Genomic DNA, 14,546 nt, shown 5'->3' on the forward strand with positions numbered 1-14,546 from the left:
ATGAGTCCATTTGGCAATGATGGGAGTAGCTGGGCAAAGAGGATTAGTGGTTTCCACAGAATGCGTCATCTTACCCACATTGTTAAAATCATCCTCTGCTGAGGTCACCTTTTGGTGAGCATTCACATGAGACACAAATACCTTTACCTCTTTGGCCCATTCGGAGAGGTCTATCCACACATCTCTTCCCCATAAATCCTTGTCTCCAATTTTCCAATCATGCTCCTTCTAAGTCCCTGACTATCCAGCCAAACCATTGGCCACAGCCCATGAATCAGTACACAATCACACATGTGGTCATTTCTCCTTCCAAGCAAAATGAACAACCAAGTGCACTGCTTGAAGTTCTGCCCATTGAGAGGATTTCCCTTCACCACTGTCCTTTGGAGGGGGGGTCCCAGAAAGAGGCTGGAATGCTGAGACTGTCCACTTTCGAGTGGTGCCTGTATATCTTGCAGAACCATCTGTAAACCAGGCACGAGTTTTCTCTTCTTCAGTCAACCAATCATGAGGAACTCTCCATGAGGCCATAGGTGCAGACTGGGAAATGGAATGTAATGTGACAAGAGTGGAGACTGTGGGCATTTGGGCCACTTTCTCATGCAACTTACTTGTGCTTCAGGTCCTGTTTGGGCCTGATCTCGTATATACCACTTCCATTTAATGATGGAGTGCTGCTGTGCACATCCAACTTTATGACTCTGTGGGTCAGACAACACCCAGTTCATGATGGGCAGCTCAGGCCACATGGTGACTTGTTGGCCCATGGTTAAGCTTTCAGTCTCTACTAAGGCCAAGTAATAAGCCAAAAGCTGTTTCTCAAAAGAAAAGTAGTTATCTTCAGAGGATGGAAGGGCTTTGCTCCAAAATCCTAAGGGCCTACACTGTGACTTACTGATAGGGGACTGCCAAAGACTCCAAACAGAATCTCTATCTGCCAAGGACACTTCAATCACTATTGGATCATATGGCCGAAGTGGCAGAGTGGCTTGCACAGCAGCCTGAACCTGTTGTACAGCCTTCTCTTGTTCTGGTCCCCATCCAAAACTAGCAGCTTTTTGAATCACTTGATAAATAGTCTGGAGTAGCACACCAAATGAGGAATATGTTGCCTCCAAAATCCAAAGAGACCCATTAGGCACTGTGCCTTCTTTTTAGTTGTGGGAGCAGCCAGATGCATTTACTTGTCCTTCACTTTAGGGGGAATATCTTGACACGCCTCACACCACTGGACTCCTAGAAATTTCACTGAGGTGGAAGGCACTTGAATATTTGTGCGATTAATTTCCCACCCTCTAGCAAGCAAATGTTTTACAAATAAGTCCACAGTCATTGACACTTCTTCCTTACTGTGTCCAGTCAGCATAATGTCATCAATGTAATGGACCAGTGCAATATCTTGTGGAAGGGAAAGACATCCAGGTCTCTGTGGACTAAATTAAGACATAGGGCTGAAGAGTTGATGTAGCTCTGAGGTGGGTAAGTGAAGGTGTATTGCTAGCCTTGCCAGCTGAAGGCAAACTGCTTCTGGTTGTCCTTGAAATAGCTGTGGAGAAAAAGGCATTCACCAGATTAATACCTACATACCAGGTACCAGAAGAAATATTAATTTCCTCAAGCAATGAAACTACATATGGAACAAGAGCTGTAATCAAAGTTACCACCTGTTAAGTTTTTGATAATCTACTGTCATTTTCCAAGAGCCGTTTGTTTTTGTACAGGCCAAATAGGAGAGTTGAATGGGGATATGGTGGAATCACCACTGCTGCATCCTTCAAGTACTTGATGGTGGCAGTAATCTCTGCTATCCCTCCAGGAATGCGGTTTTGTTTTTGGTTCATTATTTTCCTAGGAAGGGGCAGTTCTAATGGCTTCCACTTGGCTTTTCCTACCATAATAGCCCTTACTTCAATTGTTAGGGGTCCAATATGGGGGTTCTGCAAGTTGCTGAGTATATCTATTCCAATTATGCATTCTGGAACTGAGGAAATCACTATAGGATGGGTCTGGGAACCCACTGGGCCTACTGGAAGGTGGACATGAGCCAAGACTTCATTAATAAACTGACCTCCATGTTTCCCTACTCTGACTGGTGGGCCACAGTGATGTTTTGGGTCTCCTGAAATTAATGTCAATTCAGAGCCATTATCCAGTAATCCCTGAAAAGTCTGATTATTTCCTTTTCCCCAATGAATAGTCACTCTTGTAAAAGGTCATAGATGCCTTTGGGGAAGGCTGGGGAGAGATTAACAATATAAATTTTTCGTCAGTGTATTGGAGTCCTTCCTCAAGGGGTCCCGGCCTCCCCTTCAGTCAAGTGGTTGTGGGTCTTTAAATTCACTCAAGCCTGGGAATTGCTTGAGAGACTGTGACTTTCTAATTTGGTTATTTGAGTTAGATTGCTGTTCACCTGATCTAGAATTCATCCATTTGTACAGATCAAGCAAATATTTAGTAGGTCTCTCATTTATCTCACTCCTATGGACACCATGACTAAGTAGCCAGTGCCATAAGTCCATATAAGTTAGACTATTCTGATTACTGCTTTGACTCCACTGTCCATTACTGTAACTATGTCCACCTTGTCTTTGTTGATTGAGAGCAGCTATATGGCCTCTATTACTATGGGCTCCCATCAGACCCACTGTAGCTAGGTGTCTGAATTCAGTTAGGGCAGTTCCCACTGTCAAACCTGATTTACATAAAATAGCAACCACAGTAGTCTTCAAGAATGCTGGAGCTCCCTTCACAAATTTGTTCCTCAGAGTTGCAGTAAAAGGTGTGTCCTTTAGGGGTTCCATGTGTGGGTCTCTGGGTCTAACCTGATAAATCCACTCTAGCATGCCAATTTTCCTAAGCCTTTGGAGACCTTCTTCTATAGTACATCAAAGCAGGTCTGGTACTTCGACTTGGTTTAGTGTAGGCCACCGTGTAATCCATGCTTCAGCAACCCAGCCAAATAAACTATTAGATCCTTTCCTAACTTCTCAAGCTGAAACATTGAATGAACAATCTGTGCTTAATGGACCCATATCAATAAATGCAGACTGATCCACCTTTATGTTCCTTGCACCATTATCCCACACCCTTAACAGCCATTCCCACATATATTTCCTAGGTTTCTGTTTGTACATATTAGAAAAGTCAAGTAGTTCTTTTGGAGTGTAGCGTACCTCCTCCTGGGACACACTTTGTACTTCACCTTTTGGAGTTCGCTGTGACTTAAGTCTAGTTATAGGCCTAGAAGCCAGGATCCATAGTGTGGAATTTTTTTGAAAATGTTCAACATTGTCTTGTAAAGCATCTACCTCATGCAATGCCACAGGCAATGACTCTGACAAGCATGCTCTTTAGAGGAAGCTGGGCTAGCTAGTGGTAATCTCATTAGATGGGATTGGAGGGACTGATGGTTTTTCTGGGAAGGGGAGTGTAGCAGACAAACATGAAGTAATCTCTTCAGATGGGAGTGGTTCTGTTGGCCGGAGTGATTCAATGTAATTTAGGGGCTCCGTGTCCTGATTATCTGCCCATATGTCTCCATTCCAAGTTTCATGATCCCATTTCTTCCCAATCAATGCCCTCACTTTAACTTCAGACACCTCCTGAGGTTGTCTATTGAGCTGGCATTGTAATTCAGCCTCTTTTACGATAAGAGTCTGGGTTTGGCTTTCAGCAATATCAGTTCTGTTACTACAAGAAATAAGGCTTTCTTTCAAAGCACAAGTGGAAGCTCTGAGGTCATTTATGAGTTACTTGAGGTTTGGCTCTGAAGCCCTGAGCTCATCTCTTTCTTTCACCACTTTGTCTAGTGAAAGTAAGACCCACCAACCAGCTTCTTTATACTTCTCATTCTGACAAAATTCCAGAAAGATATCGCCTTTCACTGATGCCTGATCTGGTGATATTTTGTGTATTTGTATCGCCGCCTCAGCCCATGGATTAGCAGCACCCACTTCACTGTTGGAAGCAGAGTCATCAACATCTTTAAGACTAACCAGACTTGAGAAACATCTTAGAAATTCATCCTTATAATTTTGTTTCTTTAGAACCACTCTTGGTACCAAATGTCTAAGGCTGGGTTCTCTAGAGAAAAACCAGTAAAATATATAAATATATAGAGAGATATTTATATCAAGGAAACAGCTCACGTGATTGTAGGGGTTGGAATGTCCCAAGTCTTTGGATCAGGAGAGAGGCCTTCCCCAGTTCACAGAGCCGCAGAAGCTGATGAACTGAAGATGAGCAGGTTGGAAAGCAGGGCTCCCACTCACAGGCTGTGAAGGTCAAGGAATCCTCAAGATCAGCTGGCAAGACTGCAAGATTTCTCCTGAGTCACATGCCTGCAGGGGCTGGAAAAACCAAGATAGGCAGGTCAGGGAGCAGGACTCTGCTTGCAGGCCGTGAAGACTGATGAATCCCAAGATGGACAGGTAAACTGCTAGCTCAAGTCCCAAGGACCAGAGGTAGGATGAGAGACAGCTGCTGGATCCAGAACAAGCCTTTGCAAGGCAAGCAGGAAGGAAGTAGGCCATGGAAGGTGGGGAGATTGAAGGCTGATGAGGCAGTGAGCCACCACAGGCCCCCCCACCCCACCACCGGTACCACTCAGCAGATTCCATCATGGGGGTGATCACATATCAAATTTTGACAGTAAGTGATCATAACATTATACAACTGTGAAAACACTGAGAATCATGGCTCAGCCAAGCTGGTACACAATCTTAACCATCACAATATTATCCTCCAGTGATCAAATCTTAGAACTTTATTATTTCATAGTACATATACAAAATTTTTTTTCTTTTTTTTTGTACATATACATACAAGAAATCAGAAAAAAAAATTCTGAACAATATAGTGAACACTTGCTCATAAAAAAAAAAAACATAGTTCTTTTAAATGAGGGTAGAAATACGGTATATCAAATGTGTTCATCGTCATACTTTTTAATGTGTAATAAGGCATTAAAGATAATCTAGATTTTTTAGTAATATGATAATATTAATAAGAACTGTCTGAAAAGTTGTAATGTGTCTGGAAATGTTCTATGTGCTATGCTTTATGTTCCAGTTATTCCTTTATTGATGATTGTTCCATCAATCCAAAAACTCATGCAATTATTGACAGTTGTTCTATCAATCACACAGAAAAAAAAACAAAAACAAAAACATTACTATTGGGTCAATTCTGATTCATAGCAACATTTTAGGACAGAGTAGAACTGCCACATAGTATTTCCAATGCTGTAAATCTTTAGGAAGCCGACTGCCACATCTTTCTCCCCTAAAGCAGCTGGTACTTTCTAACTGCCAACCTACCGGTTGACAGCTGAGAATTTAACCACTGCACCACCAGGCTTCCTCCCTGCCTCTCCATAGCCTTATGTAAAATTTTGTTTGGTAAAAAGAAATTTAGGATGTACATATATGATCATAAGACATATAATCAAAATTCTATGGTTATCCACAAGAAGGAAATACAGACATGCCTCATTTCATTGTGCCCTTCTTTATTATTCTCCTCAGATATTGTGTTTTTTACATATTGAAACCTTGTGGCATTGAACCAGTCTATCTAGACCATTATTTCAACAGCATGTGCTCACTTCGTGTCTCTGTACCACATTTTGGTATATCTCACAATATTTCAAACTTTTTCATTATTATATCTGCTATGGTGATCTGTGATCAGTGATCTTTGATGTTACTATTATAATTGTTTTGGGGTGCCGTGAACTGCACCCATATAAGACGGTGAACTTAATCTATAGATGCTGTGCGTGTTCTGGCTGTTCCACTGACCAGCTGTTACAGTGTCTTTCTCAGTCTCTTCGGGTCTCCTTATTCCCTGAGATACAACAATATTGAAATTAGGCCAATTAATAACCCTACAATGGCCTGTAAGTGTTCAAGTGCAAGGAAGTGTCACTCATTTCTCACTTTAAATCAAAAGCTAGAAATGATTAAGCTTAGTGAGCAAGGCACATCAAAAGCTGAGACAGGCCGAGAACTAGGACGCTTCCTCCAAACAGTTAGACAAGTTGTGAATGCAAAGAAAACTTTTTGAAGGAAATTAAAAGTGCTACTCCAGTGAAAACACAAATGATAAGAAAGCAAAACAGCCTTATTGCTGATATGGAGAAAGTTTTAGTGATCGGATAGAAAATCAAAGGAGCCACAACATTCCCTTAAGCCAAAGCCTAATCCAGAGGAAGGCCTTAACTCTCTTCAATTCTTTGAAGGTTGAGAGAGGTGAGGAAACTGCAGAAGAGAAGTTTGAAACTAGCAGAGGTTGGTTCATGGGGTTTAAGAAAAGATGTCATCTCCCTAACATAAAAGTGCAAGCTGAAGCAACAAGTGATGAAGTAGAATGTCCGGAAGATCTAAGACAATTGAGGAAGGTGGCCACACTAAACAACAAATTTTTAGTGTAGACAAAAAAGCCTTATATTAGACAAAGCTGACATCTAGGACTTTCACGTCTAGAGAGGAGAAATCAATGTTTGGCTTCAAAGCTTCAAAGGACAGAGTGACTCTCTTCTTAGGGGCTAATGCAGCTGAGGACTTTAAGCTGAAGCCAATACTTATTTTACCAGTCCGAAAATCCTAAGGCCCTGAAGAATTATGCTAAATCTACTCCGCCTACGCTGTATAAATGGAACAACAAAGCCTGGATGACAGCACATCTGTTTACAACATGGTTTATGGAATATTTTAAGCCCACCATTGTGACTTACTGCTCAGAAAAAAAGATTTAAAATATTGCTTATTGACAATGCACCTGGTCACTCAAGAGATCTGGTGGAGATATACCAGGAGGTTAACCTTAGGTCATGTCTGCTAACACAACATCCATTCTGCAGTCCATGGATCAAGCAGTGATTTCAACTTTCAAGTCTTATTATTTAAGAATTACATTTCATAAGGCTAAAGCTTCCATAGATAGTGATTCATCTGGTGGATCTGGGCAAAGTAAATTGAAAACCTCACAGAAAGGATTCATCATTCTAAATGTAACGAAGAACATTCATGATCCATGGAAGAAGGTCAAAATATCAATATTACTTGGAGTTTGGAAGAAGTTATTCCAGCCCTCATGGGTGAGTTTGAGGGGTCCAAGACTTTAATGGAAGAAGTAATCACAGACTCGGTGGAAATAGCAAGAGAGCTAAAATTAGAAGTGCAACCTAAAAATGTGACTGAATTGCTGCAATATCATGACAAATTTTAACTGGGGGTGTGAGGAGTTGCTTCCTACAGATAAGCACAGAAAGTGGTTTCTTGAGATGGAGTCTACTCCTGGTGAAGATGCTGTGAACATTATGGAAATGACAGCAAAGGATTTAGAATATTACATAAACTTGATAAAGTAGCAGCAGGGTTTGAGAGAATTGACTCCAATTCTGAAAGAAGTTCCATGGGTAAAATGCTATTGAACAGCGTAGCATGCTACAGGGAAATCTTTTGTGAAAGGAAGAATCAATCAATGTGGCAAACATCGTTGTTGTCTTATTTTAATAAATTGTCACAGCCACCCCAACCTTCAGCAACCACCACCCTAATCAGTCAGCAGCCATTGACATCAAGGCAAGAGCCTTCACCAGCAAAAAGATTATGACTCGCTGAAGGCTCAGATGATGGTTAGCACTTTTTACTAATAAAATATTTTTAATTAAGTTATATACATTGTTTTTTAGACAGAATAGTGTAAACATAACTTTTATACCCACTGGGACACCAAAAATTTGTGGGACTCACTTTTATTTCAATATTTTCTTTTTTTGTGGTGGTCTGGGACCTAAGTTGCAATATCTCTGACATATGCATATATGTTTTCTTGAATGATCAAGAAAATATCTTGATCATTAGATATTTTGTATTAGATTTTGAAGGACAATTGTTGATGTTTTTGTTTTTTAATGCTGATGAAGGGACTGTAAAACTAGCTACAAAGTACAAAAAATTATAAATATAATTCCAGAGGTGGAGGTGATTTTCAGTTTTCAAGTTTGATTTGAACAAAGTTATAAAATCAAAAATATTGAGATAACTAGTGGTGTTTTGGTACAATTTGTTATGGATTGAAGTGAGTCCCCCCCAAAATAAGTGCTTTAAATCCTAAATTCTATGTCTTTTGTTGGAGCCCTGGTGGTGCAGTGGTTAAGAGCTTGACTGTTAGCCAAAAGATCAGCAGTTTGAACCCACCAGTCACTCCTTGGAAACCCTATGGGGCAATTCTACTTTGTCCCATATGGTCACTATGAGTCGGAATTGACTCAACGGCAAAGGTTTTTTTTCAGTGCCTGTGGTTATAATCCCATTTGAGAACGGGTTGTCTTTGTCATGTTACTGAGACAGGATTAGTGTAGGGTTTGTCTTGAGCGAGTCTCTTTTGAGATATAAAAGAGATTAAAGAAGCATGACAGAAGCAGAGAGGGGGGAAGAGAGATATCAAGCCTCATAAAGATCACACAGAAACAGAAGCTCAAGAAGACAAGGACTTTCCTCCAGAGCTGACAGAGAATGAAAGCCTTCCACTAGACCCAGTAGCCTAAATTCAGACTTCCAGCCTAAACTGTGAGAACATAAATTTCTGTTAACCACCCACTTGTGATATTCCTGTTATAGCATCACTAGGTAACTAAGGCAGAATTTGGTACTGAGAAGTGGGGATGCTGCTCTAACAAGTATCTTCAATGTCAAAGAAATTTTGGAATTAGGTAATGGGAGACTGGAAGAGTTCTAACATGCCTAATAGTAAAAGCTGAGATTACCTTGAAAAGACTGCAGGTAGGTTTATGGACGTCAAAGGCAATTCTGACGAGGGCTCAGAAGGAACTGAGGAAAGCTATAGAGAGAGTCTCTGTTGTCTTAGAGAATATATACGCATGAACAACAGAATGATGCCAGAAATGCAGGCATTAAATGTGCCTCCAGTGAGGCTTTCAAAGAAAATGATGGACATGTGATTGGCAATGGAGGAACGGTAATGTTTTTTGTGCAGTGGCAAAGAACTCATCTTTATTACGTTCAAATGTTTAGTGGAAGGTAGAACTTGTAAGTGACGAACTTGGATATCTGAATGATGAGATTTCTAAGGAAGATCTTAAATGGGCTGCAGGGCTTCTCTTTGCCCTTTATAGTAAAATATGAGAGGAAAGAGATGGACTTAAAAACCAACTGTACAAAATGAAAACAGAACTTTAAGATTTGGAAAAGTCTTTTCCACAAACTGAGGACACTTGCCCTAGAATGTGGCCACACAATCTTTTGTTAAAGAGATTAAGCCTGTGACTGATGGAAATAACCAACTACCACAGCAGAAAACCCATCAGCTTAGATTAAAGTGGACAGAAAAAGAACAAAAAGCAAAAACGCTGTCTGTCTCTTGGAATTCTACGTTGTTGCTGTTGTTGTTAGGTGCCATCGAGTCAGTTCCGACTTATAGCAGCCCTATGCACAACAGAACGAAACACTGCCCAGTCCTGCACCATCTTTACAATCACTGTTATGCTTGAGATCATTGTTGTAGCCACTGTGTCAATCCACCTCGTTGAGGGTCTGTCTTCCTCTTTTCCGCTGACCCTGTGTTCTGCCAAGCATGATGTCCTTCTCCAGGGACTCATCCCACCTGACAACGTGTCCAAGATATGTAAGATGCAGTCTCGCCATCCTTGCCTCTAAGGAGCATTCTGGCCACACTTCTTCAAGACAGATTTGTTCGTTCTTTTGGCAGTCCATGGTATATTCAATATTCTTTGCCAACACCACAATTTAAAGGCGTCAATTCTTCTTCAGTCTTCCTTATTCATTGTCCAGCTTTCACATGCATATGATGTGGTTGAAATACCATGGCTTGGGTCAGGGCACCGTAGTCTTCAAGGTGACATCTTTGCTCTTCAACACTTTGAAGAGGTCTTTTGCAGCAGATTTGCCCAATGCAATGTGTCTTTTGATTTTTTGACTGCTGCTTCCATGGGTGTTGATTGTGGATCCAAGTAAAATGAAATCCTTCACAACTTCAATCTTTTCTCTGTTTATCATGATGTTGCTCATTGGTCCAGTTGTGAGGTTTTTGTTTTCTTTATGTTGAGGTGCAATCCATACTGAACGCTGTGGTCTTTGATCTTCATTAGTAAGTGCTTCAAGTTCTCTTCACTTTCAGCAAGCAAGGTTGTGTCATCTGCATAAGCAGGTTGTTAATGAGTCTTCCTCCAATCCTGATGCCCCTTCTTCTTCATATAGTCCAGCTTCTTATATTATTGTTCAGCATAATAGAACCCTGCTGCACACCTTTCCTGATTTTAAAGCAATCAGTATCCCCTTGTTCTGTCCAAACTACTGACTCTTGATCTATGTAAACGTTCCTCATGAGCACAATGAAGTGTTCTGAAATTCCCATTCTTTGCAATGTAATCCATAGTTTGTTATGATCCACACAGTCGAATGCCTTTGCATAGTCAATAAAACACAGGTAAACATCCTTCTGGTATTCTCTGCTTTCAGCCAGGATCCATCTGACATCAGCAATGATATTCCTGCTTCCATGTCCTCTTCTGAAACCAGCCTGAATTTCTGGCAGTTCCCTGTTGATGTACTGCTGTAGCCGTTTTTTAATGATCTTCAGCAAAATTTTGCTTGAGTGTGATATCAATGATATTGTTCTATAATTTCCACATTCAGTTGGGTCACCTTTCTTGGGAATAGGCGTAAATATGGATCTCTTCCAATCAGTTGGCCAGGAAGCTGTCTTCCATATTTCTTGGCATAGACCAGCGAGCACCTTCAGTGCTGCATCTGTTTGTTGAAACATCTCAATTGATATTCCATCAATTCCTGAAGCCTTGCTTTTTGCCAATGCCTTCAGAGCAGCTTGGACTACTTCCTTCAGTACCATCGGTTCCTGATCATATGCCACCTCTTGAAATGGTTGAATATAGACTAATTCTTTTTGGTATAATGACTCTGTGTATTCCTTCCATTTTCTTTTGATGCTTCCTGTGTCGTTTCATATTTTCCCCATGGAATCCTTCACTTTTGCAACTCGAGGCTTGAATTTTTTCTTTAGTTCTTTCAGCTTGAGAAAAGCCGAGCATGTTCTTCCCTTTTGGTTTTCCACCTCCAGCCCTTTGCACATGTTGTTTTAATACTTCACTTTGTCTTCTTGAGAGGCCCTTTGAAATCTTCTGTTCAGTTCCTTTACTTCATCAATTCTTCCTTTTGCTTTAGCTGCTCGCCACTCAAGAGCAAGTTTCAGAGTCTCCTCTGACAATCATCTTGGTCTTTTCTTTCTTTCCTGTCTTTTCAGTGACCTCTTGCTTTCTTCATGGATGATGCCCTTGATGTCATTCCACAACTTGTCTGGTCTTCGGTCACTAGTGTTCAATGCATCAAATCTATTTTTGAGATGGTCTCTAAATTCAAGGTCATATTTTCACTCTCCTGGACTTGTTCTGATTTTCTTCAGTTTCAACTTGAACTTGCATATGAGCAATTGATGGTGTGTTCCACAGTCCACCCCTGGCTTTGTTTTGACTGATGATATTGAGGTTTTCCATCGTCTCTTTCCACAGATGCAGTTAATTTGATTTCTGTGTGTTCCATCTGGCGAGATCCATGTGTATAGTCGCTGTTTATGTTGGTGAAAGAAAGTATTTGTAATGAAGAAGTCGCTGGTCTTGCAAAATTCTATCATTCGATCTCCAGCATTGTTTCTTTCACCAAGGCCATTTTTTCCAACTCCTGATCCTTCTTCTTTGTTTCCAACTTTCACATTTCAATTGCCAGTAATTATCAATGCATTTTGGTTGCATGTTCGATGAATTTCAGACTGCAGCAGCTGATAAAAATCTTCTATTTCTTCATCTTTGGCCCTAGTGGTTGGTGTGTGAATTTGAATAATAGTCGTATTAACTGGTCTTCCTTGTAGGCATATGGATATTATCCTATCACTGACAGCGTTGTACTTCAGAATATACCTTGAAACCTTCTTTTTGACGATGAATGCAATACCTTTCTTCTTTGACTTGTCATTCCCAGCATAGTAGACTATATGATTGTCTGGTTCAAAATGGCTGATGCCAGTCCATTTCAGCTCACCAATGCCTAGGATATCAATGTTTATGCGTTCCATTTCATTTTTGACGATTTCCAATTTTCCTAGATTCATACTTCGTACATTCCAGGTTCCAATTATTAATGGATGTTTGCAGTTGTTTCTTGTCATTTTGAGTCGTGCCACATCAGCAAATGAAGGACCTGAAAGCTTTACTGCATCCGTGTCATTTAGGTTGACTGTACTTTGAGATACCAGCAGGGTCACACATGAAGGACAGGTTTCTGCTGAGCTTCCAGACTAAGACAGACTAGGAAGAAGGACCCAGCAGTCTACTTCTGAAAAGCATTAGCCAGTGAAAACCTTATGAATAGCAACAGAACATTGTCTGATATAGGGCTGGAAGATGAGCCCCCCAGGTTGGAAGGCACTCAAAAGATGACTGGGGAAGAGCTGCCTCCTCAAAGTGGAATTCTCTATAGGCAGGGAACAGGCCAAAAGTAACATCTGTTGTCCTCCAAGAAAAGATAAGGACCACACTTGGAGCAACTCAGAGATCAGAAGAAACATCACCTGCTGGGTTTCAAAGGGTGGGGCCATGGCTTCCTAGATTTAAAAGAGTCAGATCTTCACCAACTAGGTTCTGGAGTGTGGGGCTGCCATTCACAAGTGCCAGGGGGCTGGGACACTGCTCAAAGCTGAGGAAACAGACCTGTCATGGCCAAGGGGTAGAAAAATAGGTCTTGCCTGCTGGGGCCATGGGGGTGGCATTGCCACTGAAATGGACTAAGAGAATGGGGCTGCCCAAGCTGAAGGAGCAGAGTTGCTGTCTCAGTGGGCCTTGAAGGCAGAGCTGAAGTCCAGGGCTGAGTGGCCTCCATCCAGAATTCAGTAGGCGTGGCCAACACCCAGAGTCCAGAGGGCAGGGCCGTTGCCCAGATAATCTCAGAACAGAGGATTATTCTAAAGCCTTGAAAGCTAATGAATTTCTTCTGCTGGGTTTTGGACTTGCTTGGTGCCAGTTATTCTTCTTTCCCTTAAATTTCTCCCATTTGTAATGGAAATGCCTACCTTACATTTGTCCCACCGTTGCTGTTTGGAAGTAGATAACTTGCATTCCAGATTTCACAGGTTTGTAGGTAAAGAGGAACTTTTCCTTAAATTCTCACCCATATTTAATTTAGATGATATTTTGGACTTGTAGTTGATTTAAAACTTTTGGGATGATGTGATGGGTGAACGTATTTTTCATGTCCCACGGACATGAATTTTGGGGGCCAAAGGGTAGAATGTTACGAATTGAAGTTTGTCCTTCCGAGCTGACAGAGAGAGAAAGACTTCTGCTAATGCTGGCACCCTGAATTTGGACTTCAGCCTCCTAAACTTCAGAAAACTCATTTTTGTTTGTCTAAGTCACCCACTTGTGGTATTTCTGTTATAACAGAACTAAATAGGAAGCCCTGGTGGCATAGTGGTTAAGAGCTAAGGTTGCTAACCTAAAGATCAGCTGTTTGAATCCAGGACATGCTCCCTGGAAACCCTGTGGGCAACTCTACTCAGTTCTATAGGGTAGCTATGAAACAAAATTGACTCGATGGCAATGGGTTTTTTTGTTTGTTTTAGAACTAGGTAAGCAAGATATAACTCTTGTTCTCAAGAATTTTCCCGTGTAAATGAAGGAAAAGATTTAAGAATAATAATTAAAATAAAAATTTATGAATAAAGAAACTTTTTCTGATATGGAATACATCATTTTTAGTAGCTTAGGCATAAATATTTGGCCAAACTTCATATATCTAAAGAATCCAAATAATACACCTCGTGTGGATTTTTACTGGAACTGTATCATTTTGAAACAGGCATTTTTACAACATACTAATCAGTCATAGCTTATACAGGTGATTTTTCCTATGATATTCTTATATAAACTTTTTCCTTCGTTGCCCATGTAAATCGGTTCCTCACCCTCAGGCACATCTCCTATTAATTCTTTTACCCCCTGTCTTGTGCCTTTACTCAGGCTTCTGTTTGATAGCATCATCCACCTGAAAAACAGAAAGTGAATATTTTAGGCAAAGAAAATTAAAAAATGTATTCTAGAGTTCAAAATTTGGATGAACACATATAACACCGTTGTTGTTATATACAAATAAACATATTTTTAAAGGTTTGTTGTTTATGATTGCTATGTTCTAAAGTTTTCAAAGTTGCAGTGACTAATAAACAAAACAAAGCAGTACATGATTTTCTCCGTGTACTCTTTTACTTTTAAAGTTATTAAAGTATTTTTCATCTTAAACAAACATCCAAAGAAAAATTAACACGTGAATTTTTTTCTTATAATTCTCTATTTTTGTTTTTCTTTTTCAGGTGACACAAAAATCTACTATTCATGATGTTAAACAAAAATTCCACAAAGCATGTAAGTTTTATGTACAATTTAGAATTTATATTGAAATAATTTTCTTCAAATTGTTTCAAATTACCTGTAG

General features: G+C 40.4%; 1 protein-coding gene across 1 annotated transcript in view; it reads left to right on the forward strand.

Moving 5' to 3' along the window:
- The window catches only part of TECRL (trans-2,3-enoyl-CoA reductase like), a 150,465-nt gene that overhangs the window by 19,629 nt on the left and 116,290 nt on the right, over positions 1 to 14,546 (forward strand). The window contains exon 2 of the mRNA XM_049887101.1: positions 14,425 to 14,476. Coding sequence (XP_049743058.1) covers positions 14,425 to 14,476 — 52 coding nt within the window. The remainder of the gene's footprint in view (positions 1 to 14,424; positions 14,477 to 14,546) is intronic.

Source organism: Elephas maximus, chromosome 5 (genome assembly GCF_024166365.1).
Source record: "Elephas maximus indicus isolate mEleMax1 chromosome 5, mEleMax1 primary haplotype, whole genome shotgun sequence".
NCBI lineage: Eukaryota > Metazoa > Chordata > Mammalia > Proboscidea > Elephantidae > Elephas > Elephas maximus.